The sequence below is a fragment of the Contarinia nasturtii genome, unplaced genomic scaffold, assembly GCF_009176525.2.
Source record: "Contarinia nasturtii isolate CC-2019 unplaced genomic scaffold, AAFC_CNas_1.1 Cnas_scaffold_1768, whole genome shotgun sequence".
NCBI classification, from domain to species: Eukaryota; Metazoa; Arthropoda; class Insecta; order Diptera; family Cecidomyiidae; genus Contarinia; species Contarinia nasturtii.
The window spans coordinates 1-24,925 of NW_022199099.1; the positions used below are offsets into that span (position 1 = coordinate 1).

The window sequence follows — 24,925 nt, forward strand, 5'->3', positions numbered from 1 at the left end:
GAGCAAGTTCCTATCGAAATTACCAATCGCACCACCCTAATATATATATATATATGCAATCCAATAATAAACAGTAGCACTTTAACATCCAATCTTGTAAAGATGACCCAGTCAGAAACATAAAACACGCCAAATTCATAATGTTTTTTAATGAGTAGTGGGCTTTTAGGTCATGTATTCTATCCGTTCTTCTTAGATTTCCTTTAATTTCGTCCTACATTCCATTCACATAAATTATTCATTACAAATTGAAATAGTTCATTGAACACAAAGCCGTTAATCACATATTCCGTTAAATGACACTCAATTTAAATTGTTTAACTCACGCAACGCATACCTTCGCGATGTGTTCATATCGATGCGTTGCTGTCGTTAACCCATCTGTCAAATTGTTGACTTTTCATGCACACACTTTGGAAAGGTAAACAAAACATAACAATTGACACATCGATTTAATGTAAACCTAATTTACTTTTGGTGTAATCGATGACACAATAGTAACTATCCGATGATAACAATCGATATCACTTGAAGATATATTTGGTGTCACAATGACTGTAGTGGTTTTTATGTAAGCGAGTTCTTATTTCTATCACTGGAGTTGAGCTGTTAACACATGTTTTGGAAATCGGAAAGAAATGAATCAAAGAAGAATACGATTTAAAGGTATGTCTATAATAATATTGAAATTTTAATGAAAATTGAAAAAATGCATCTTTTTTTTGAAAATTCCAACATGCCGCAATTAATACGTCATTCAATGGTGCATTTTCAACAGCGTTCCGATTGGGATTGTGGCATATCCTGTGTTATGATGTTGCTGAATCGACGACAACGCCACGAATTCCTTACCAAATTCAATCAAATTTGTGACGAAGAAGACTTTGGCCAAAGGTAACTCACATTTCTTTACCTTTTTTTCCACAGCACTGTAATTTTGATGTTAATCCACGGTGTTTTTTGTACAGCACTTGGACCATTGACCTGTGTTATCTGCTTCGTCGATTTAATATTCGACATATTTACACCACAATAACCATTGGCGTTAATCCAGACTTTCGCAACAATGATTATTACGGAGCAATTTTGTGGATAGATCACATAAGAGTGAGCTCGAAATTTGATAAGGCCTCATGCAATGGTTTGAAAATTCAAAAGAGAACAATTGATAATAAAGCGCTTTTGGAGCATTTAGCGAAGAAAGGACCAGTCATTGCACTTACTAATGGATATTTGTTGCACTGTGATTTATGCCAGACGAAAGAGTCAGAGTGTTTGCAGGAAATTAGGTAAGATAGATGGCGGGACTTTTTCCATCGGGGAGGTTGAATAGGTGGAATAAATTTGGAATAATCGATCTGCTGGATTAAAAGAAACTCACAGAAAGCCTTTACATCAGTGGCGGATTGAGACTTTGGGGGCCCATTGTAAAAAAATTCTATCTATTCAAAAAAAAAAAAAAAAAACCTTTGAAATTTGGGGGCCCCTGGATTTGCTCCAAAAATTGTATGATAATCCGCTTTACATTTTTTTTACAACAAGAATAAATTATTTTAATTTCCAAGTGAAATTTAAAAAAATTGACATATTTTCCAGAAAATGCTTCTCAATCAGTAAGCCAAAAACGAGATTTTCGGGTCATTATATCGTGTTATGTGGATATGACCATCGCATCGGAAGCGTATTTTATAGAAATCCGGCACACGATGATCGTAAGTCAAATCATTTTATTTCACAAAAAGTTTGATAATTCGTTTATTTTCAAAGCCCAAAATGATATTAAATTCATAAATTTGACCAAAAATGTGAAAAAAAATGTTTTTTTCTTAATTGAAGGAATTTTTTTCTCAAATTAAAAAGAATGTTTTTTCTTAAATTTTCAAAAAAAAAAAAAAAATTCCAAATTTTTAAACAAAGATCAAATATCAAATTTTTTGAATTTTTCCCATTTTTTTTTCAAACTTTCTTGAATTTCGCTATTCCACACAGGTATCTGTGTAATTTCGTACCGAAAACTGACCGAAGCACGTACTGCCAATGGTACCGATGAACCTAAATTGTATAAAATTTAAATAAATCCCCAAATTTGTTCAATAAATTAAAACTTTATTCGAAATGGATACCGCTGTCTCTATGTGTGTATGTGTGTGTTTGACATAATACAAGCACAACGTCTACAGTAATAATGTTCGTTAAGTCTACAAAGTTGAGTGTTTTATGTTAAGGAATATTTTTACTTTTTTTTATCTAACCAGAATTCGTTAAATCAAATGTTGAAAAGTAAACATTGAATTTTTTGTAATCATAATAATAATATTATTGGATTTTTAAGAGTCCATGTTATTGTTTTTGTGCTAGAAATTGTCTTTTACTCAACCTAAGCCTAATGTAGCTATAAATTAAGAATGAGTTGAAGTAGGTTTTTTGCTGGCTGAGAATTGTTGTGTCTGTGGCCTATTTTTTTGCTCAAACCAAAATCGTTGTCTACGGTGATTATTTAGAATGTGTTGTGTCTATGTATCAACAAAAATCGTACGGAATTATTTTATTTACACAAAAATTATAGTTTCAAATCCAAAAATGTATTCGACTTTTCAAAAGGTTCGACATTTAAGAAAGTACTTTTACCAAAGAAAGTGGGAAAGTAAAAGCGAGCCCTTGAAATCAAGGTAAAAATTTAGTTCAAGCCGTTCAAGGCATGAGAGAAACTTGAAACGATTGATTTAAAAATTATCGAAAATTTCATTTTTTTTTTTTGAGTAATTTATCAAAATCTACATTTTGACTAGGAGCGGGTCGTTCTTTTGAATTTCTATTGTGTCGATCCATACATTTAGTTTTCAATTTAAATTGAACACAGCAATTTTTCTTTAACTTAATCAATTTTAATTATCAAATCTACTTAATGTTTGTTTAAGTGATGAACACATAGAAACTTGTTTGAATTGATCCAATTTTATTAAGTTTTGCTTAAAATGTGTCTAATTGGATATTGTTTGAATGTTTAATGCGTTGTTTAATGTCATATATTATATTATATTCAAATGTGCTATTCTTTTTGTATAAATGTACGTTCACTGTATTATCAATTTTGGAAATTTCTTTAAAATTGTTTAAATTTTCCAAATGTGTTTCCATGATTTTCTTTTTTTTTTTTTTTAAGCGTAAACAACCGAATTCGTTCGAAAAATTCGTCTTTTTTTTAATTTAAATTCAATTCTTAATGTGTATAGTTTTGTTTAATGGGTAAAGGTTTTCTCTTCGACTTTTTCGGCATCACGTCTAAGATCGGCGACCAGAGCATCGGCACACAATTTTGGCACCATGATACCGACGATTTTATTGCCATCGGCCGTTTTTAAACGAATCACTTGCATTCGATTATTGCTTGACAATCGTGTGGCCAATTGATTTTCAACCCGTTGCCATACAGCCAATACTGATCCCGACAGCACCATATACGTTCGACGACGCAACCCAACCTGAAACAAACACAACACAAATTTAGTACATTTTACATTCTGTTTGGATTACGAACGCAATCGATTTAACGATTGTGAATAATTTTTTATACTTCACACTCGACTCCAGACGTGACGTTACGGCAATTACCACGCCAATATGCATGTGAACAGGTCTGTATGGATGAATCGTACTGCTGATTCCAATGTGGTTCGGCCTCATCACTTTGCACTTTTTTGTATTTTTTCTCAATTTCAGCCAATGACTCGTGACGAAATTGTAGTCCGGTGTTTGGACGATAGATTTGGAACATTATATCCTTTTTACTTGGCGATTTATCACTTTTCTTTTTTGTCGAACTTGATGAGCCAGATGAACGATCGTTGTCAATCATCACGGCTAGAATGGCGGTGTGCTTGCCATTTCGATTTTGATGTGATAAATAGAAACCCTCTTTTTCAGTCGATAAATCAGCCCAACTAGAGATAACGGAGAAAATTAGTATTTTTTTTTTTTTTTTTCAAAAAAATCGTTCAATTCGTTTGAACTCACATATCGATCGCCTCTTGCCAAATCATTCCTCGTTCAACGTGTACTGTGTGCAATTCAATTGGAGCCACTCCTGTGGCATGCTTTCGCAGGAATCGAACTAACTTTATTCGTGTTACGTTTTCGGATTTACCCAAATCTGGAATAAAGGGAAAAAATTCGTTAATTTCTAGGGTTTTTTAAAAAAAAATTACATGAAAAAATGTCCTCTTTTTTTCGGACAAGGAAAAACACAAAGAATATTAAAATAATTTTCCCACACTAGGTGTGCGGAAAAGTAAAAAAAACCACTCAATGTATCCTTACCCACAATGCCCAAATCGAATCGTCCCGTTTTCTTGGCCGTTGAAATGGTTGCGTTCAACGTATCGGTAAAGTATTTAAATAATCGATTTTGTAAATCGACCGGCATTCCCAAAATGCGATTGAGAAATTTCGATATGTTATTATAGTCCTTATCTAAACTTAAAACGCCTGGCGTTGCTTCGCTATTAACAATAAAACCGACACCGACCAATGCGCCGGCAATATCTTTGAAAAAGTCACCCTTATAATCTTTTGGCGGTTGTACCAACGGTTGTTCATATCCCATGATACTTTTCATGATCGATTCCAATGCGCTGCGTCCATACTTATTATCAAAATTGAATTGTGATAAATCACGTGTTTCGGTTGCGCGTCGATCGCCATGTGTCAATGCGCCAAGTGATTCAAGTCTCTTCGCAACGGTTGATGCGAATCTTCGTTCTCCGGCCAAATCCGAAATGAGGAACATGTATTCAGGTGCATTCACTTGATTCGATCGATGTGTTCGTCCAAATTGTTGGATGGCACGATCGGCTGACCACGGTAGTTCAAGTGTGATATGTACCCGACGCCGTTGATTGCGTACTCGTCGATCACTTTGAAGTGAAATACCGCTGCTGGCAGCCTCGGAAATGATGGCCACATCCTTTTCGCCGTCCATAAATCGTTGTTTTTCGGTTAAATTCAGTGTTTCCAATGGAATATCTTGTTCGGAACGTGATTCATATTGAATTTGTCCGTCTTCAGTCTGTATGACTCTCCCTTTGCGTCCGGTCATTTCGGCCACATTTTCCGGACCGCCCAATTCATCGATCAATTGATCCAATGTATTCGGTGGCAGATGTTCGCCCAAACGTTCGATTTTCTTCAATAATTCTTCTTTCAATTCACACGCTCTTTCGATGGCATCTTTTGGCGGTGGTCCATAGTTCATTTTGAAACCATTTGTTCCAATACCTGTCGATTGTATTGTATTTGTTGTGCTTGACGATGATGCGGTTGTTGTTGCATTCACCGTTTGTTTTTTCGTAATCAATGCTTGAATTTTATCTTGTGTTGATTGTGGTTTTTTCTTCGGTTGTGCTTTTTTCACTGGTTTTAACTTTTTACTGCGTGCCACCCATGGATCGGTGTCTGAATCACTGTCATCACCACCAAATGGATTGAAATCATCACTTTGATTACTGTCGTATTGTTCGTCGTCGGGCTCTTCATCGTCCTCATCACTATCGGATTCGCTGTTATTCTTGAAATCGGAATCGTCTGACATATCATTTACACCATCCGAAAATTCACCGCCACTCACTTCTTCCGAATTGCTGCGTTTCTTTCGTTTACGATCAATTTGCGGTTCAGTGGTTGGTTTACGCTTTGAACCGGATGCTGTCGATGATGTGGCAGCGGTTTTGGTTTTTGCTTCGTCCAAAATTGTCTGGAGAGCCGTTTTCTTTGAACCATCCAAACCCAATAAACGATTGATACGATTACGATCTGGTGCCGGAAAATGCTTCTCCACCAACGACTGAAATACACCCCTGGAAAAATAAAAGAAAAAGGAAGAAATTAGATCAAGAGATTTGGAAGGGAAACGACGCGAAATATGTTGAGGCCGATTGAGTTGCTTCATCACGATATCTTCACTCACTTAGCGGTCGACACAAAATCGGATAATTCACCATCTTCACGTTCCAATTGTTCAAGCGTTCTTGCTTCGCCCGTTGACTGCAAACCGATCACAACACATTTTCCCATTTTTATCGATTCACGTGCCACCATCACCGCATGATTCACTTTCGATGCAATGCACAGATATTTGAAAAAACGTTGATGCGCACTCCAGAATTGGCCCCACATTGTTTTCTTCATACGACTCTCTGCATCGATCAATTCAGCCGCTTCGGTGAATTTTTGCATCGCTTCCACCCACTGTGGCAACAAAAAATAAGGAAGAAAAATATTTATTTCATTGGAATCTCGTCCATTTTAATCAGTCGAAACTCACCAATTCCACAGATTCATCGTAGGCCTTCTTGAAACTGGCCGACAGCGGTACTTCTTCAATTTTGAATGTGACACCATGAAAACTAAGCTGGCGCGCAATGTACATGCCACGCAGTTTCATGTCCATAGCAACGATTTCCATAGCACCAACACCACTGTAATCAAACACCACATTTTTAGAACAAAATACAACAGATTTCTCACTCGGATATCTCCAGAGATTTTTTTTTTTTTCAAATTTAAAATCATCGAATGAAATTCGGAGAAAAGAAGCGAAAGTTACCGTTTTTCAACCGCTGTGATAAATTCATTGAATGTGGCAAACGGTGTTCCTTGACCCCACAGACCTAATCGCACCATATACGCCATGTTCCTTGGTTCTGACGCTCCGGTCGCGGATGCATAAACAACTCGTGCTTTTGGCAAACGATTCTGAAGCTCTAAAGCGGTCAAGCCAGTTTTTGTCGGTTTACTCGAACCCGTCGGACACAAATTTTTCGCTTTGTGACATTCATCGAATACGATGCAACCATCAAAATCCGAACCGCACCATTGCAACAATTGCTTTAGTCGTGACTTGTATTTGTTATTATTTCCCGTTGACTCACTTATCAACGCTGAGTATGTACTGAAAATCACACCTTTTTTCACATTGTTATTCACAGTCGAATTGATTTTTGCGTATTTGAACTGTAATTTTAAATGAACACGAAATTAGATTACTTTTTATTAAAAAAAAAATACATTTTTCATCAGAAATTCGTGCATAAAAATTATGTACGAAAATTGTTAATAAAAAAAATGAATTTGATTTCGTACCTTATTCAAAGGATGAACTTCGATATTGCTAGCACCAATGTCTCGCAAATCCCGTTCAGCATCGTATTTTAAATCATTTGATACGGAAATCCAGATGGCCTTTTTGCGTCCGCGCAAATAATTTTCGAATATTATACCGGCAATGGTACGACCTTTGCCAACACCAGCACCGTCACCTTTTTTAATGGAAAATTGGATTTTTTGGTTTTTGTTTTTTGTTTTTTGTTCTTTGGCGTCAAAACTGTATCCTTACCAATCAAAAATCCAGCCCGAGATCCATCTGGTAAAAGTTGTTCGTGTGCTTGTGATGCATATGTAATTGATTCCAATTGTAATGCACTGAGTAAACCACTGTCAATGGTTGGTTCGTTGGGAATCGCCAATTTGTATGTTACATCGGTCGGTTCAACCGAAGAGAGTGATGCAGTTTCAACAACTGGATCCGGATGCTTTTTGCCCAATTTTAATTTTGCCGGCCAATAGTCAGCGTATGTTTCGGCGACACCCATTTCTTCTTCTTCCGCCTCGTCTTCTTCGGGTTGGACCAATTGCGGTTGCTGAAACAAATATCAAGAATTTGATTAAGTACGATTCAAAATACCTTTTCCACACTGCGGATAAATTTTTACACTTACAGCGCCATAGACTGTGGGCAATTTCGTTTGTTCCATGCACATTTGCAGTAAATTGTTTGGTATGCCTTTTGTTAAAAAGTCTGGATTGTATGCGAGTAATTTTTGAATGTTTTGCAACATTGCCTGATATGTTTGAGCAACATTTGGATTGACCATTGCGCCACCCATTGCACCGAGACCTCCAAATCCACTGGCACCCATTTCCACTGTGAACGAGAAAATATTGTCATTTTTCACATTTTTTTTGGCAAACTATTTAAATTACTAAAAATTGAATGCAAATTTTAAAAGAAAATTAGATTTTTTTTTTGGATTTTTGTAACATTCCACCTAATATGGAACAAAATTGGGACATTTTTCATGTTCAATGTTTTTTTTAAAATCAAATTTGAAGGAAATATAAAATTATTGCCATTTTTTGAAGCTTCAATTTGTCTTATAATTTGTTGGATTCGAGGGATGGGCATTTCAAATATTTTTTTTTTCTCTTCGGCAATGACAATAATTTGAGAAGGTTTATGTATTCAAGGTTCATATGGTGCTGTTTTGTTCCGATTGCACGTGCTTTTGTTTGCCAATTGAACTTACTCTGTGCTAAAAGTGAGGCGGCCATATTGTTTATCGAATAAAGACTTGGTGTCGATGAAACTGAACCTAAAGCGCCTAAACCAGCTGCATTCATCATTGGCATCGATGAATTTGCAGCGCTTGCACTTCTTATTCCAAACGCTGATCGATTCCCGCAATTCGCAAGCATATAAACGATCAAATTTGTTTGAATATTTTTTTCAGCAATTTTTTTTTTTGACATTTTCAAGATAATTCTTTAAATTAAAAAAAAAGTCTTTGACAAAGAATTAAGTTCTTGAAATTTTCGAACTTTTCTTCGAATTTATTTCACCAAATCAATTTGTCTTCTCGAGTGATTCTCAGTAATTTTAACAAATTTTTCAATCAATGATAAAATGTTCTCACCTTGTGTGGGAGCTTGTGTTTTAGCACCAGCACTTCCATAGCCGCCTGCATTCGAGTATGCCATTGCCGCATTTGATGCGGCTGTAATGTTTGTTGTTGTCGACGGTGGATGTACTCGTGTCGATGCTGTATTCACTTTTGGTAAAAATGGTTTTAAAATCGATTCGGCTGGTATCAAATGCTTCAACACAGGTTGTGGTTGATTTGCTGCAACTGGATTCGATTGTACATCGAATGTTGTTGCTTTTGTCGAACTATTTGATTGAGTGGTAGTTAATGAACTACCCAGGGAACTTTGCTTGGCATAATTGACAGCCGTGGCCAAATCTCGACCACCACCTACAAAACACACAAATAATATTATCACGGAATTAAAAAAATATCGAGTTAAAAATTTAACAATTAAAAAGAATAAAAAAAAATAGAATAATTTCTAAAGGTGAAACTTACCAGGAACTTCAATTTTATCGGGATCTTCATCCTCATCAAAATCGGATCCAGACGATATATCCAAGTCGTCGTCTTCGAACATTTCCTTTTTATTTGCCTGACATGTAAAATCAATAAATGTTTTAATAGGATTAAAATTACATTTTATGTTATACGAATTAAATTATTCACTAAGAATCTGCATTTGAATCGATGCTTTCCCATGAAATCACAACATTTGTTCATGTAACATTAAAATGCAAATTTCGGTTGAATGCAAGGGTGCTCAAATCAAATTGGTGCTCAAATCAAATTGGTCATACCATTAACACTGTTAATGAATGCAAAATCGCATTCCAAATTTTAAAAGCAAGCAAAAGTAATTATTTCGAGTTTTTACTCGGTTTGGGGTCTTTTCGTGATAATTAGAGCCAAGTAAATTTGAATCAAATCCCGTGACCTCTTATTAAACTTTCTGGTGATTCACCGCGGTTCAATCACAGCCTCTTCTACTTTTGTAGTGAAAGAGGTACTTTTGAGTTTTTAATGTAAAAGGAGTATGTTCGCACCCGTTTGTTACGTATGGCGACCAGGACCAGATCTTTCACTAAGAGTCCTTCAAATTGAGCTTTTTCGAGAAAAAAACACAATAATCATTCTCTTCGAAAGCGGTTAGAGTCCTATACATTTTTATTCTAAAATGTTCAAATTGCAAAATTTCGAACGGTGGTGCCATCAATTAGTATGAAAATCCAAAAATCAACCATATTTTGTTTCTCATTAAAGATCTACCATGAAAATGACTTCCTCCAATAGATTGTGCAAATGAACAAGAATTCTCTTTCAAAATGCATTTCATTTCGATAATTTTGTGAATTTGATATGAATTTAATTGAAATAACATGTTATACAGTTTTAGTAGAGTTTGAAATGGATTTGAAAATGTAAAATGCATCAGAAACTGCCATGAAATTAATAACATAAATGTGTCTCCTTCTTTTCTCTCTTTCGGCATATGTGTGAATTTGATGGTAGTTTTGCTAACTGTGATGCTTGTAAATAAATTAATATCAAAATATAATAATATGTGTGTGTGTGTGTGTGTGTCGAGAGCAAAAGTGCATGAGCCAAGAAATGTTTGGGTGGAGCCTTGAATTCAGGCGTACATATGCATATAGAATGCGGTTTGAGTTTCATATATGATTAGTTGCTTAAATATTGAATAGACATTTCGGGAGTATTTGTTGAATTATTAAATTAAATTGTGTTCAGTTCGATGTGTCAGAGTTTCGATAGAAATGCTCAAGTCTAAGAAGAGAATGCATACGTAAGTTATAATTAATTTGATTTTCTCTCTCTCCCTCGCTCTATCTGCGTCAAAGTCATCGCTATGCATATATTCGCGAATAGTTGGAATAACAACTTTGAGATTTGAATTTCATATGAGCATGATGAAATATAAACACGAATCGATTTGTGTTTGTGATGTATATATGTATACGGTTCAAGTGCATATTTTGAGACGATATGTGAATGGATGTGGTCCCCATCCTTACCTCTGGGTCACATTCAGGCCCATTGACTGCTTGTCTACAAATGCATCTTTGCATTCACCTTTCACTCATACCATTCTCGGCCAGCAAATGGGCAAATGTTCGCGGTTATGAATGTTTAATGATGACAAACGTGATGGTGGTTCGCTTAATGTTGCTTCGTCACCGTCTCAGACAAAATGTTAAATGTTTACATTTTGAATTTGATCAGGACGAATATTGATTTTCGTACAGATATCTACGTCAATAAAATGAAATATTTTGTATGTGTGTCCCCAATCGTGTGTCAAAGTGGCAGTGAGCAGCCAAAATGAGAATTGGATAATTCATCTCTCGCTTGATTTCTAATATTTACAGTAGACCAACATACTATTCATATTACATCGCGCACACACACACCGAATTCGGTTTGTTGTATTTGCATCGAAATTTTATGAGCCTGATTGCACGTTGTTTATTTCCAGATCTCTCTCTCTCTCTTTCTCCATCTGAATATGTAAATAAATAAGTTTTATGAACAACAACACACAATCGTTAGTTTTTCATCGTAAGAATGTACGGCAAAGCGACCACGTTCTCAATAGTTCGTATAAATTGCGATCGATTTTCGATGCGAATCGTATAGAGAGAGAGTACGTGTTCATTTTATTGCCAATGCAAGTGCACGAAATACGTGTACAATGTTTGAGTGCAATTCCAATTTAATGATTGCGATGACGTGCAGCGCGCCAATCCAACCGCTTCATCGTCGTCGTCGTCTTGTTCTTCAACGTTGAAGCAACAACGAGTCGCGAACAATTCCACTCGAACCTCTCGCTTACGTTCACTCTATCTCTCTCCCTCCCGACCGTCGTCATCGTCTCAATTATTCTCTGTATGCATTTACATAAACTCGAAAATGTATATATGCATTTATGGATGCAGTTTTAAGTTAAGGCCTTTTGTATGCATTACTTCTTTAGAACAAACGATTCTCGCCGGACTCTTTTGTCTACATTCTTTATCCATTCACATTGTAAATGCATATATGGATAGCATAGATTGCTGTGAAATAGATTTTGAAAATTGAATTTTTGAGGGAGATGAAGAGAGAGAGAGAGAGAGATAGAGAGATAGAGATTCTGTGAGAATGCATAAAACCAGAGAAAATTCTTCTTGAGATAGTTAGAGAGCGAACGTAGCATACAAAAGACTAAACGTGTGCAATATCTACACACACACACACACATACTCTCAACTCAATGTGTGCAGTACAACATAAAACACACAACAATTTATATTGGAAGAGAGAGAGAGAGAGAATGAGAGCACACGGTTCACTTCGTCGTTCAAATGGTCATTACACTCTTACACACCGATTGTCTTGAACTTAGGCACACATTTTCGCTTTTTGACTACAAACATTTACTATGATTTTATTATTATTTCGACGGGAAATATTGTTGAAACATTTCACATATACATTTTCGAGACGGCAATCGCAATTTAAAGTACCCATTTTGCTACTGTGCCACACAATAGATACATTTCGGCTCGGGTCACACACAACAACAATCGCGCTTCACATATTTTCATTGCACATCATCTTCATTATATGCAATTTCTACTTTATGGAACTACGATTCGCTTCCTATCTTCCTCTCTCTCTCTGTCTCTATGTTCATATGTTCTATTTCTCTACGGAATCAACATATGCATTCATTATTTTATGCAACGAAAAATATGCACAACGCTCAACTAAAACTCAATTTGGATAAAAACAACGACCACGTCGACGACGACGACGACGACTACTAGATGTATGATGGCATTTCCGAAATTTTCGATTTTAACCGAAAATCATTTTGACATTCCACTAAAAAATTTACTTCCCACACTATGCACAGTAAATATTTACTCTGATGCCCGGAACAGACACAACATTCTTCCACAAAAACTGCATTCACTCTTTTTTTCTCTTCTTCGTTGCCACAAAATTCATTTGCACAGTATCCGATATGTGCAAACCTCAAAACCATATCATGACTTTAATAAAGAGTATTTGCATTTGAAATTGCGATTTCGATTATATTGATATCAGTTTTGAATTGATGATTAGAATGAAGCCGATTCACATAAGCACAAAATAATTTGCATGTAGTCACAAATTATTTACCATGCAATCGATTTTACCAGGCACGAGAAAACTGGATTTATCACTGTTTCTGATAGATGACATAGACGATTGAACTAGTGGTTTTTTAATAGAATATGGAATGTTGTCAACTTTTGATTAGAAGTTTGTCGAAGCATATTCGAGGGGTCAGACCCACATTTTAAATTCCAGAAAAAAGGCGAATGACAGTAAAGAGCTTGGAATTACCAAGAAAAATCAAATTAAAATAACGTATTATGGAAAATGTTTTCGGCAACTCAATTCAGTCAAAAATTACTGAAAATTTGAAACTTTATACGAAAATTTTGAATTTTCAAGGCAAATTCCAAATCGATCGGAAATTTTCGGTTTTTTTGTGGATAATTTTCCGCACACCTGTGTGCAATTGAGAAGTTCCATCTAACATTTCTTAATTTTCTATCAAGGTGCATTAGGGCACCCTTGAGAAGATTCAGCTTTTTGTGCCAAATGTTGAGTTTCCTAAGGAATTTTTTCAAAGTTTTAACATTCATTTGAAACGTTTCAACGTTCGAAGGCGGTTTTTATTCCATCGATCTTTGAAGTTTTCACAAAGAATTCCAATATAAAAATGTTTTTATTTCAAAAATTGTTTTATGTTTAATGGAGTTTATTGTTTTGGCGATTATCGATTGAAATAAAAGCTTCGATAAAGTTCTAATAATTCAAATTTGTTTTCCAAACAAACCCTGTTCCAAGGAAAATAAATAAAAACGCTTCTGATAACAGAGAGCCTGTGGTTTGTTCGTAAAAAAAGAATATGTTGAATTTTGTAGTTGCACTGTTTTGTGTGTATACGCTGGTTTGACGTGTTTTTACCATTGCATAGAAAAGTTTTGTGTAGTATAAGTTTTTAGTGCTACCCAAATAGCGTTGCATCGTCTATAAAGTTTTCGTTGGATCCGTTTGTTGTACTTAGTTGAAGTTATGTGTTGAAAATACGTTGAAGTTTCTTAGCAAATTCGGAATTCTTGGCTCTCTCTCTATATATCTCAATCTCCCTCTTGTTCTCCATCACAACCGAGCATTGGCATCAAAAAACATGGCAATGTTTGTGAAATGCGCTTAAGTATTTTGTTTGATGCGGCTGAGGAAACTGATTCCGATGAATGTGATCATCATTAGAATTGTGTGTGTATGTCGTATTTAATGGCTAAGCCCTTTGACACATTCGATCCAAATAGACCGTGGGCAAGTTGCATAAATCGACAACATTAATGCACACATCAAATGTGTGTGTTGCGTCGAATGGAAAATCGGTTTGTCTTTGGCAAATGCATGAAAATGAAGCGCGATTTCAAAATGATATCGAAATATCGTGTATTTGTTGTTTGAACCATGTTTGACAGGTTAAGCAATAGAGGGGTGGCAAACGAAGACGACGACGATGACGATAGAAAAGGGTTAGAGATAGCGAATGCGACCCGATAGTGTGTATATGTTTGTTATGTTGCATAGGCAACACAATCCCTCATTTTCCTGACGAATATTTTATTAGTTTGCATAAATTAGAACTGGATTTTAGTGATTTCAAATGCAATACAATATCTAACTCGGTCTATTGATCTTTCTCTTCGCTTTTCTGCAGCTCGCTCTCTCATTTTGACTCACGTACGTTTCAAACATTTTCTATATGCTAAAATTGTCATGTCGCTTTTTTAAGAGAAAAAGGGTTCGAGAGAAAAAAACCGAACCGGTTCAAAAACAAAGTATTCCACAACCACTGTCCCTTTGCATTGATAGCCAGGGATTGAAATGATACAAACCACTTGCACCGTGTTACTAGAAGACCCGAGTTTTAATAATCGACATGAATGTGAATGACAAGCCCTGCCGATATAACTATGATCCAAACTATGCAACCAAATGACAACATTTTTGTGGTATTGTAAAATTTTAGCTATCGTTACATGCAACCGTGGGCGAGTGAGTGTGTGTGATGGGTTTCGTTGAAGTAATGTGAATTATTTGGGCTAAAGTGGCCGATGGCATTTGCCAAAATTCTATCTGTGCACTCATACACACAAGAACAACGTCTAATTTGTGTTGTTGTATAATGATAATGCGTGTTCTACTTGAGATAACATCGTGTCGACTCAATGTTATGGAGTGCCAGAGAATGGTGTGTGCAAGATGGAATATTCTGTCGAAAATTTTCTCGAAACTAAAGAGAGAGAGAGAGCGAGAGAGAAATGTGTGCGAGAGAGAAATGTGTGCGAGATATTATATTGTTATATAATGAATTCCCCGTCACTCCAAATCGGAAGAAAGTGCAAATGCACTGAATGGGGGCCCCATGCACGAACAATGGCCACACATATCGTACGATATAAACAAAAGGATTTTCTATTCTCGAATGATTTTCGCCGTTTATAGGTACACCAAAAGCCTACCGACCAAATTCAACCAACACACAACATATAGTATATGGCATTAAATGGACGTGGTTCGTTTTGCAAACTAAATAGTTAGTTGTGTGCTATGATGCCTGTTCAAATCAATCCAACATAAACTAAAATAAAGCGATCCAATTTATACCTGTGCTGCTAGGCGAGTATGAATGGCGAAATAGATAGATTTTATGTAATGTATAGAGTGTAACGGGTGTCTCTCTGTCTCTACCTACTCGTGTGTCTCCGTTTTGCTCTCACTCCCTCGATTCAATCGAATAAATTCTCTACACAAGAGTGTTCGATGTAAATTCCTCGAAATTATATTCAAAAGGAAATAATATATTGACAATAATGCAACGACAGCGAATCGAATTGTATATATAAGTGTGTGTGTGTTCGTTTCTCTCATATCCATACGGAGTGAGCCGAAAAATGGATCGACGTCGTTTGTGATGGTTTTGTCATTTTATACAGTTTGAATTTTGTAATGTGTGTATATATGCATAAATTTTGAAGCCGATTTTCAATTCGACAAAACTCAAATGCCTTCCAAAAAATCGATTTTCACCGAAAATTCACCGTTCTCTTATTTACGCCACACCCAAACACACACAACCAATATTATAACAAATGACTTAAATTTCCGAAATTGCAGAAAATCAACTATTTTTACAGTTTGATAAAGATGCTAATTTTTTTTTTGCTTCGACCGTCTCGATGTCTTAAATTGGCCGGTATCAACAATCAATTGAATTGTTTTGATGGGAAAAAATGTGCACACAGCACTACTGTTCGAATTCGGCGGAGAGTGAACGATAGACAGAGATGGTAGCAGCGTTTTCAAATTCAGCAGGAGAAATTCTCTCATACAATAATAATAAAAATGAAAGAGATGAAAAAAAATCGGTGTTCGAATATTGTTGCACGAGAACTGTCATCATAGTTGAAGAAAAAAAAGTAAAGCGGAGAACGGCGATAACATGCGGGAAAAAATGTTTGTTAGCGTAGCAGCAGCACGAATGAATACGGTAGACAAATTCGTGCTATCGCTAGTCGTCTCTTTTACACACATGACAAATGCGAACTTCATACCCTTTTCGTCCAGTCGTCTCATTCACGCTTACTCGACGAGTTTTTTTTCTCTTTCCTTGTTTTGCTCATACTTTTTTTCCCATTCGAAATATATTCATTTTGGTTAGGTTTTTGATGTATGACTTTGAGCCGCAATCATGATGGATTTTGAAATGGAAATCTTATCGGAATTTGTTTATTTTTTTTTTTTGTCGACATTTCTTGGAATTGGTTTATCATTGCAAATGCCACCGATTTACATGGGAAAAATCAATAAATTTTGGGCACTTACGACACCCAATCGCATTGATTTCAATTCATGTCAGACTCGGGGTTTTCGGACGATTTCAACTCTTTATTGACCGTCTAGTTCATTTTTTTGTAAAGAAAATGCATTTTTTTCACGAAAACAAACATGAATGAGAAGAGAAACATGAAAAAAGAACTACGATTCTAAATAAAAATTAAATCGAAACAAAAAAAATGAAACACAAAAATAATTACCATTTCATACATCGTTTGTGTGGTGTATCATAAGGAAAATGTATTGGTGTGCAATTTAAGGCACATTCCCAAATAATGTCAAATAAAAACGAATGCAAAGATTCAAATAAACACAAAAGTAAAACCGCACAATTTGTACCGAAATCAATAAAAAAAACACACGAGTCACTCTCGCAAAATGATGACGAAAAAAAAAGGAATAATAAAAGTTTGTGTCCGTTGTGTACTGCAACTGTATTTCATAAACTTACGGCTTTCACGGTCTTCGGCATGATTTTATTTGCGTTTTATAGAATGGAAAAAAATGTGTTTGATACTTTTTTTTGTTGTTGCTGTCGTTGATGTTCAATGTCTGTTCAATCGCAGTAGCCGTTGTTTGAGTTGCCAAACGACGACGACGACGACGACAACAAGAAAAAAACAGTTCACGTTCGATACAATGCAAAAAAAAACGAAAACGTTTGATTGTCAAATGCACACTTGCACGCGGGGCAGAATGCGGAACGATAGATGACAAAAAGAAGAAAGGAAAAAAGCGCACACACTAGTTCTATGCCGAATAATAAAAAGAGATGCACTGAAAAAATGCCCGTTTATACGGTTCGATCGAAAAATTTCTCCTTTTTTTTATTTTTCACTCACTCAATCTTGCACTGTATGGACTGTTTCGCTTGTGATTAAAACTCGTACTATTTCTATTTCGCTTTGATACTCACTATAATTCTCCACTTTTCGAAATTAAATGTATGTTGCTTTTTTTCGTTCGTTTCTACTTCAATTCAACACAGTCATTATGTTTTCACAACACGCAAACGCGTGCAAGCACAATAAGATCGAATCGGTATGTGTGTTTGTGTGTATGATTGTCTCTGTTTGTTCGATTGAAAGAGAACGAGACCGATGATTGATGGTTTTGTTGCTTTATTTCTTGCACTGTCAAAAAGTCGCCGTTTGTACGACTGTTCAGTTCAGCATACGAAGTGGCACTGTCTACTTGTACAGCATCTAAGCACGTCGAATGTCTTCGGTGTCGTGAACGAACGGAGTAGTGTCATCGTCGCTATTTTCTGTTGATGCGGTACGGCTGTGCGCGACCATCGTATCGATTCATATATATACGATTTTAGCGAAAGGAACAGACGAAAAAAGAGAAGCACACACAAGAGCAAAGCGAAAATCAACTTAGACATATGTTCTGTATTTGCGTCGATTCGCAAGCATTTTCCTCGTTCTTGTTTTTGTTGGCGAAAGAGACACATCATAACCGTACACATATATATCTTATTCATTTCAACAAAGCCAAGCACATTTTTTTTCTTCTGCTTGTTGTAGACGCGCGCGTGATAGAGAATGTGTTTGACGTTCGGATGGCGTTTCTTTTTGGCTTCGAATTCGGTTGTGCAGCGATTGTTATCATATATATATACAATTTTTGTATGGTCCAATGTGAGAATTTCTGTCAAAAAAAACGGAGAAAAATGACATGTGATTTTTTACCCTATACAAGAACAACAACAACAAAAACTATTCGGGAAGTGAAAAGCATGTGGCAGCAGATGGTATTGGTTGTCTCTTTTTAACTCTTTGCAGTCGCACACATACGTACAATTTTTTTTCCATTATTTGCAGCTGTCATTGCAAACGATACACACATCTCTTGCATAATATTGCGAAATTTTGCATTTTTGGATGCTTCTAGACACCATACAATCACATATGTGTGTATGCTAATTTTGGACAGTGTTTTTTTGTTTTGTGTATGCGAAACACACGCAATTTTTGTTGTGCTTATAACACGCGGTCCAAACACATGACTTTTTGTGTTGTTTATAAGTTTTTGTTGATGCCGTTTTATATCGCCTCTTCTTTTTCGATTCCGCGGTACGTTTTGCGGCAGCAGAGGTGGAAAAATATGCCAAAAAATCTTGCAAACATGTGTTACGACAAGAAACAACATGCTCTTATTCTCTGACGAAACGCTTTGTTACTGCGAAATTTCGACTGCCCACTTTGATTGTCAGTCGACTGATCAAACACGTGCATTAATTAACAATTGCCAAAACGAAATCACTTTTTACGAGTCACTTTCTGACGAATTTTATATATAAATATTGTAATTCTGGTTTCAAATTCGTTTTCGATGTGAAAAAACACGAAATAAATTTGATTGTGGTCAACGTAAATGTCATATTGCCAAATTTAGAAGGTATATTCACATTCAAATTCTCTGAATTTAACATTTTTCGCAAAGGAATTTTTTTTTGTTTTTCATATGGTTGAACCTTATCAACAATTGAACATTGTACTGAACAGAGCCGGCCGAATTACTTTCAGACGTTGATGTTATTCACATCCATCTGCCGCTTGACAAAATTTATTTTTTTTATGACTTTTGCATCGTAAACATTGCCCCATTTTTTGATGAAATCCGATATAAAATATGTAAATATTGAAATAGACACATACACTGCCATAGCAAACAATAAAAATACTGATTAGATCACTTTTGAGTCAGCGATTCGATTTTCAGTTGACAGGTTTTACTAGCACAAACCTATCAATTCATTTTTTTGCAAACAGAACTTTAAGCGTTGATTTGAAGATGGAAACTTTTGATTTAAACTTGATTGAATTGAAGAAAATTTAGTTGGAATTCGATTGTATACGATTGACTTAGCACTATAAGAGCAAAAGATTATATTGAAAGAGATAAATAAAGGGTTGGAACTCGTCGTGCTGGTAGGTGTTTTCTTGAAATTATGTGTTTTTTAACACTTTTTTGGCTCTGGATACTATTTTCTTGTACAAAAAACAACAAGAGCGAAATGCAAGTACACATCAAAGCTGACTTATAAAGCATACTATGAACGGCTTACGAATTACACGAGCCATAAGTCCCCAAATGAAAGCATCAGTTTATAAGGCGTCGAACAGAGACTGTTTCTCAGAGCAATATATGTGAAGAGAAGCGCTTTGAGGAGCTGATGGAGCTCTACTCTTCATGCTTCTCTCCTCTACACATATGTAGCTCTAAGAAACAGTCTCTGGAGTCGCATCAAATAGTTTCCTCCTCAACAGGAGAAATAGTTTCCGCCGGCTCTCATATAGGCCCGCTCCTTTTTTCCATAGTCAAAAAGAGAGATATGCCACTGCGAAGGAGTGAAACGATCGGTTATAATTGATCCACCGCAAAAATGTTGTTTGGAAGATTTGTCTCTAAGTGAAATTTGGTATGGAAACTGGCCTTCGACAGCATCTTCACCGCCAACGACGCGATTTCCGTGATCAATGTGAGCCACAGCAATAAATGCTACACAAAATGTAAAAAAAGATTAAAATAATCGTCTTCATGTTGACTTTAAACTAATATTTTTTGGCACAATGCTACCGCTGTAGCCGTAAACGTTGATACTGTTTTTGGGTAATTTCAAACCCTTTTTGTGAGATAATGTTTGACTACGCGACCAAAATGTTTCAAACATGCGTTGTGAATTTCTTGAAAACAATAAATCCGTCCAAAGTCAATCGTTGTTGTTCGGGAGAATTGATCTAATATTCAAGTTAAATATATTTTCCGAATTCAAGACATATGCTTATTAATATTATACATGAATTTTAACAGTACACATATTGGACGTTGAATATTTCGGCTTGGAGTGTGTTTGGTGGGTTCATTAAATTTTTTTGAAATGGACCCTTTGGTTGTTTCAAGTGTTTTCGTTTAAAACGGTTAAAATATTTATGATACTATCTTCTGCGGTCTAAGCCACCAAACCTGAATTTAACACCAATATATATTTAGTTTTTTGTATTTTTTATTTTATTATTAAGAAATAACTAAAAAAGCAAAAAAAAAACTAAAAAAAGTAGAAAATTACCTATTTCGTTTCTAGTCTGACTGAACATCCATTGATATTCCTACCTAACAAAGATTATTTGATTTATTTTCATTATTTCACCTGTTTATTGATAGGATTCAAGTTAATATAGGTGTTTGTTGTTCAAATGGCGGACGTCTGAATTTATTCCAAAGACTTTCGTTCACCTGTTTATATGGTATTTGCATATTGTCATCTGTTGCAATAAAATGAAACTCGTCATACTTGGAAATATATTTGTTTACTGTCTGGCCGCGCTATTCAAAATCATTGTTGGTTTTGGTTGGTTTTGTCTGATAAGATGTATATTAAAAGCAGTGAACTCAAGGAGAAATTTATCAAATTGTTATATTCACTTGAACCGTTTACTTGAAACCGACAAATTCGAAATCATAATGAAATTTTCTGTGTTCGTACTTCTGATCGTCGGATCTTATCATATTTCTCCTGTGCAATGTGAACCGGAAACAGTGGCTCTTGATAATTTAATAGCCCTACTTAAATGCATATTATATAAAATATGCATTTATAGTGAGTATATTATCATTTGTTTTGATTTTAATTCTTTCTAAGAAAAAATCATAAATTTTATTACATAGGTGTAAAAGATGTACCTTTAGATCATACACATAAAGGTGAGTATATCACTTGTTTTGAAATTTAATTCTTTCTAATAAAAACCAATCATACATTGTGTTACACAGTTGAAGATTTTGTACTATTAAGATATCCGATTGTGGTTACCCAAATTCAAGCATTTGCCAAACTACTCAAAGAATCAAAAAATCCAAGTAAATTTTAAATTCAACTTTTATTTACTGTTTTGATTACAAATCTAAATAAAAATTGTAATCTACTGAAATGGATTTCTCTTTCAGATATTCCGAAATTAATTCTTCCAAAGAATGCTAACGCTAAACAAATAAATACTGCACTCATGAACTTTTGGAATGCACTCATAGATCGATACCAAAAAGGTGCATAAATAGTTTTGATTTAATTTCTTCCAAAATGGTCGTAAATGTTATTATTTTCCATTATCTTTTCAGATATACGAATCCCCAGCGCCTTGGAAAAAAAATTATATGATTCGTTGGACATAGTTCGCGAAAGCATGACCAGTAAATTTTCGACTGATAATTGTTAATTCATTTCTAAATCTAAATAAAACTGTTTTATCAACTTTCAGGAATTGCTCGCGAGGAAACATTGCTTATATTAGGCGGTGAGGAATGCGAAAAACTATTGGGTTGTAAACGTCGTTGTTGTTAAGATCGAAAATTGAACTAGATAAAAATAGAATATGTTTGGTATCTTACCAAAATTATCTAGAAATTTTTTCCAAAAAAGATAAGATTTTATCTTATCTATTTACGGTTTTTAAATTTAAAAAATGATGATTCATACAATTCATCACAATGAAAGACTACTTAAAATGTATTTTAACGAAATGTGTTTCTTGTTTAACAAACTGAAAAAATAAAATACATGCAGAAAATAAAGAGATTGCGATGGTTTGTTCTTGTATATTATTGATATGAAACTGCTGAATGTTAATTTATCGTACTGTTGAGAAGTAATTGTATCAATTAGACTGAGCTGACTGTAGCGCACATGAAATCTTAGCTTCATGCTCCAATGAAAATGAGATTTTTTTAAAGAGATGCATATTACAGCCAAGTTGAATAATTTTATCAATTTTATTTGATTTAATATTGCGTTGCCCGGCTGATGAAGCAATAAAGAAATTTTGAAAAAAAAAAAAAAAAAAAAAAATCAGCGGAAAAGGTTAGATCAGAATGACTAGACATCGAAAAATGGGGAAAAATCGAAGTTAATCGTCATTTATCTCGGATTTCCCCCCAATAGCAACTTTTTCTTCTGTTTATGTCCAAACAAAAAATGTTGGATATGATGAAAACGGTTCATCTATTCAATTGTGTGTTGTTAATGATAAAAATGTGTTGTCATTTTCGTGCCTATTGTTTTCAAAAGTGTTTGACAAAAGTAATTTGTTTCGACGTATTCATTTTTCAGACCAGTTTCTTAATAATAAAATTTCGTCTATTTATTTAAATTGATAAACTAATTGGCCATCGCCCCTTCACAAGCGCGAGAAACCGATTTTGCACTTCTTTTCTTTTTGGTTTCTCAATGTTTGTGAACAAAATTCAAAATTCATTCACACATATTGCGACGTAATATTTGAAGTGAATTTGAAACTAGGTAAAATGGTTTTGTGTACACGACATAATGTATTTGCTTTAAGCCACTTTAAATTTGAAGCACTCTAGTCACTGATTTTAATAAAACATATGTCGTCTGTCTCTTTCTAATGGCCTATTGATCTGTAATGTATCTCTACATTTTAAATATATGTATTGAAAACAAATCAATTAAATAGAATCTTCAGTACTTCAGTTCGATTCTACTCAACAAAGAATCAATAATAAAATAAACAATCATTTAAACTTGATCACTAGTCGTTTCCTGAATTAAGTTCAAATTTATTATTATTCGAATATACGTTTGTGCCAATTAACACCTGAGCTCCGCAAACCAACAACATTTAGTAGTCATTGTTTGGTATGACTTTGAACCTGATGCATGATATAATTTTTGTTGCGTAAATAATTGTTAATGCGATATAACTGAAAAATTGAACGTCATTTGTGCGTTGGAGCGATTCGAGTGAGGAGGTATCTGAATGTGATGCAGATTTTTAGTTGCAAATCGTGTTTTTTTCGGAACTATCGTGTTGTGTGATCGTGTTTTATGTTGAATCGTCTGTGGAAATAACATTTTTGGTGACAGAACGATAAGAAATTCTACGCAATTTTGCTGTTTTTCTTCGGCAACTTCTTCGTCCAAATAATTTATCCAGGAAACAATTTCAGTTTTAAGTGAAACATCCATCGAAACGGACGCATTTTTCTCGTTGTGCCAAAGTTTCTAATGAGAAGAGGTACTGAAGTCATTATGACCAAATAGTGCATATAAAAAGACAAAGATTTTTTTGTGCGTGATTTTAACAGATTTCTGATTTGAAAAAAATGTTATTTCGATATTATTTGTTGGCAACGGTTGCGGTGATTGTACTTTGGTGGCTGATCAGCTACTTGATCAGTTGCTTTTTCTACAAGCGACGAGTTACGAAATTTACACGCAATTTGCCGGTCCTTGATGATTACGCATTACTTGGATGTGCATTACGATTTTTGGGCAAAAACAATAAAGGTCATTGTCAAGGTTTTGATTGATTTATTTATTTACACCTGTGATCGATCACCTCGAACGATTTCATAAATTATCACCACCATGATTTCGGATGAAAGATGCGAAACAGTTTGAAAATTACTTGTGTAAATTGAATTTTAACCGCGAAGCAAATATATCATTGAAAAGATTCATTTTTACTTTTTATCAAACGGCAGTGGACTCTTCACAAAAATATCTTGTTGTAAAATAATTAATTATTACGTCACTTGTACCCCGTAATCCGAAATGGATCGAGATTATTCCCCTGTGAATACCATCTTTTTATTTTAAATCTCAGACCACAAGATTTCAATTAAAATAATTAAAACTCATCGATTGACTCCCGTCGAACTTTTATAAATACTTCACAGAAATACTCGAAACCATTGAAGATGTATTCACGAAACAGAAGTTACCATTTCTGGGATGGTTGGGTCCAAAGTGTTTCATCGTGGTCGATCATCCCGAGGACATTCAAGTGGTTATGAATTCAAAGGGTTGCATCGATAAAAGTGACGTTTATCGATTCTTCAATCGAGGCGTTGGACTTTTTACAGCCCCAGGTATGATTTTGTGCACTATTTCTCTAGTATAGCTGTCTCTTGTTTAACTTCTTTGGTTCAAGCAATGTTCGTAATTCGAAGAAGAAAAAAATCACGAAGTCATTCCGTGGCTCCTTTTCAAACTTTTTGATTGATTCCAGTGAAAAAGTGTCTTCACAAGTCCGAGAATCTAAATGAAAGAACGACCGAATTCGGCAATAAAAAAATGAACCACAGTTCGATGGTTTTGGTCGACCCTCTCTTACAGTAGACTTTCAAGCGAATCGCTTTCTGCGAGCGCCATCTCTGAGTGCTCGTGCAAAACAATGAAGCTTGCAAACTTCGCAAATTTCTCATATATTTTTTTCTTCAAATTT

General features: G+C 35.1%; 4 protein-coding genes across 8 annotated transcripts; 3 read left to right on the forward strand and 1 right to left on the reverse strand.

The window, feature by feature from the left end:
* Nucleotides 1-454: 454 nt before the first annotated feature.
* On the forward strand, nt 455-2,249 carry LOC116347273 (protein GUCD1). 2 transcript variants are annotated; one of them, XM_031777822.1, is made up of 5 exons: nt 455-666; nt 779-894; nt 969-1,289; nt 1,597-1,712; nt 1,990-2,249. In XM_031777822.1, the coding sequence occupies exons 2-5, from the start codon at nt 812-814 to the stop codon at nt 2,070-2,072; spliced, it is 603 nt and encodes a 200-aa protein (XP_031633682.1). In that variant the 5' UTR covers nt 455-666; nt 779-811; the 3' UTR covers nt 2,073-2,249. The 2 variants fall into 2 exon arrangements, with proteins under 2 accessions (XP_031633682.1, XP_031633681.1); XM_031777821.1 differs by lacking the exon at nt 455-666 and having other exon boundaries at nt 761-894.
* On the reverse strand, nt 2,086-17,868 carry LOC116347272 (protein strawberry notch). Of its 4 annotated transcripts, none has more exons than XM_031777818.1 (14): nt 17,122-17,868; nt 9,198-9,294; nt 8,748-9,086; nt 8,361-8,501; nt 7,773-7,978; nt 7,391-7,694; nt 7,138-7,313; nt 6,602-7,008; nt 6,320-6,473; nt 5,963-6,243; nt 4,318-5,852; nt 4,015-4,150; nt 3,575-3,941; nt 2,086-3,482 (listed from the first exon to the last, which is right to left on the reverse strand). In XM_031777818.1, the coding sequence occupies exons 1-14, from the start codon at nt 17,140-17,142 to the stop codon at nt 3,240-3,242; spliced, it is 4,407 nt and encodes a 1,468-aa protein (XP_031633678.1). In that variant the 5' UTR covers nt 17,143-17,868; the 3' UTR covers nt 2,086-3,239. The 4 variants fall into 4 exon arrangements, with proteins under 4 accessions (XP_031633678.1, XP_031633677.1, XP_031633679.1 ...); XM_031777817.1 differs by having other exon boundaries at nt 16,881-17,868; XM_031777819.1 differs by having other exon boundaries at nt 16,871-17,868.
* Nucleotides 17,869-21,034: 3,166 nt separating this feature from the next.
* On the forward strand, nt 21,035-22,189 carry LOC116347294. Its single transcript, XM_031777854.1, has 6 exons — nt 21,035-21,279; nt 21,348-21,383; nt 21,453-21,539; nt 21,627-21,725; nt 21,798-21,869; nt 21,938-22,189. The coding sequence occupies exons 1-6, from the start codon at nt 21,144-21,146 to the stop codon at nt 22,018-22,020; spliced, it is 513 nt and encodes a 170-aa protein (XP_031633714.1). The 5' UTR covers nt 21,035-21,143; the 3' UTR covers nt 22,021-22,189.
* A 1,245-nt stretch (nt 22,190-23,434) lies between these two features.
* LOC116347295 (probable cytochrome P450 313b1) lies at nt 23,435-24,798 on the forward strand. The gene is made up of 2 exons (XM_031777855.1): nt 23,435-23,985; nt 24,378-24,798. The coding sequence occupies exons 1-2, from the start codon at nt 23,802-23,804 to the stop codon at nt 24,599-24,601; spliced, it is 408 nt and encodes a 135-aa protein (XP_031633715.1). The 5' UTR covers nt 23,435-23,801; the 3' UTR covers nt 24,602-24,798.
* The last annotated feature ends 127 nt before the right edge of the window (nt 24,799-24,925 follow it).

What these genes read in the sequence shown, in the direction of transcription:
- LOC116347273 (XM_031777821.1), top strand. Translation starts at nt 761, where the DNA reads ATGGTGCATTTTCAACAGCGTTCCGATTGGGATTGTGGCATATCCTGT. An exon ending in GAAGAAGACTTTGGCCAAAG is followed by an intron (nt 895 to 968) that starts GTAACTCACATT and finishes TTTTTTGTACAG; the next exon opens with CACTTGGACCATTGACCTGT. An exon ending in GAGTGTTTGCAGGAAATTAG is followed by an intron (nt 1,290 to 1,596) that starts GTAAGATAGATG and finishes CATATTTTCCAG; the next exon opens with AAAATGCTTCTCAATCAGTA.
- LOC116347295 (XM_031777855.1), top strand. Translation starts at nt 23,802, where the DNA reads ATGTTATTTCGATATTATTTGTTGGCAACGGTTGCGGTGATTGTACTT. An exon ending in TTTGGGCAAAAACAATAAAG is followed by an intron (nt 23,986 to 24,377) that starts GTCATTGTCAAG and finishes AATACTTCACAG; the next exon opens with AAATACTCGAAACCATTGAA.
- LOC116347294 (XM_031777854.1), top strand. Translation starts at nt 21,144, where the DNA reads ATGAAATTTTCTGTGTTCGTACTTCTGATCGTCGGATCTTATCATATT. An exon ending in CAAAGAATCAAAAAATCCAA is followed by an intron (nt 21,540 to 21,626) that starts GTAAATTTTAAA and finishes TTTCTCTTTCAG; the next exon opens with ATATTCCGAAATTAATTCTT. An exon ending in AGTTCGCGAAAGCATGACCA is followed by an intron (nt 21,870 to 21,937) that starts GTAAATTTTCGA and finishes ATCAACTTTCAG; the next exon opens with GAATTGCTCGCGAGGAAACA.
- LOC116347272 (XM_031777818.1), bottom strand. Translation starts at nt 17,142, where the DNA reads ATGCCGAAGACCGTGAAAGCC. An exon ending in CGATAAAATTGAAGTTCCTG is followed by an intron (nt 9,087 to 9,197) that starts GTAAGTTTCACC and finishes TGTGTTTTGTAG; the next exon opens with GTGGTGGTCGAGATTTGGCC. An exon ending in ATTCGATTTGGGCATTGTGG is followed by an intron (nt 4,151 to 4,317) that starts GTAAGGATACAT and finishes CCTTTATTCCAG; the next exon opens with ATTTGGGTAAATCCGAAAAC.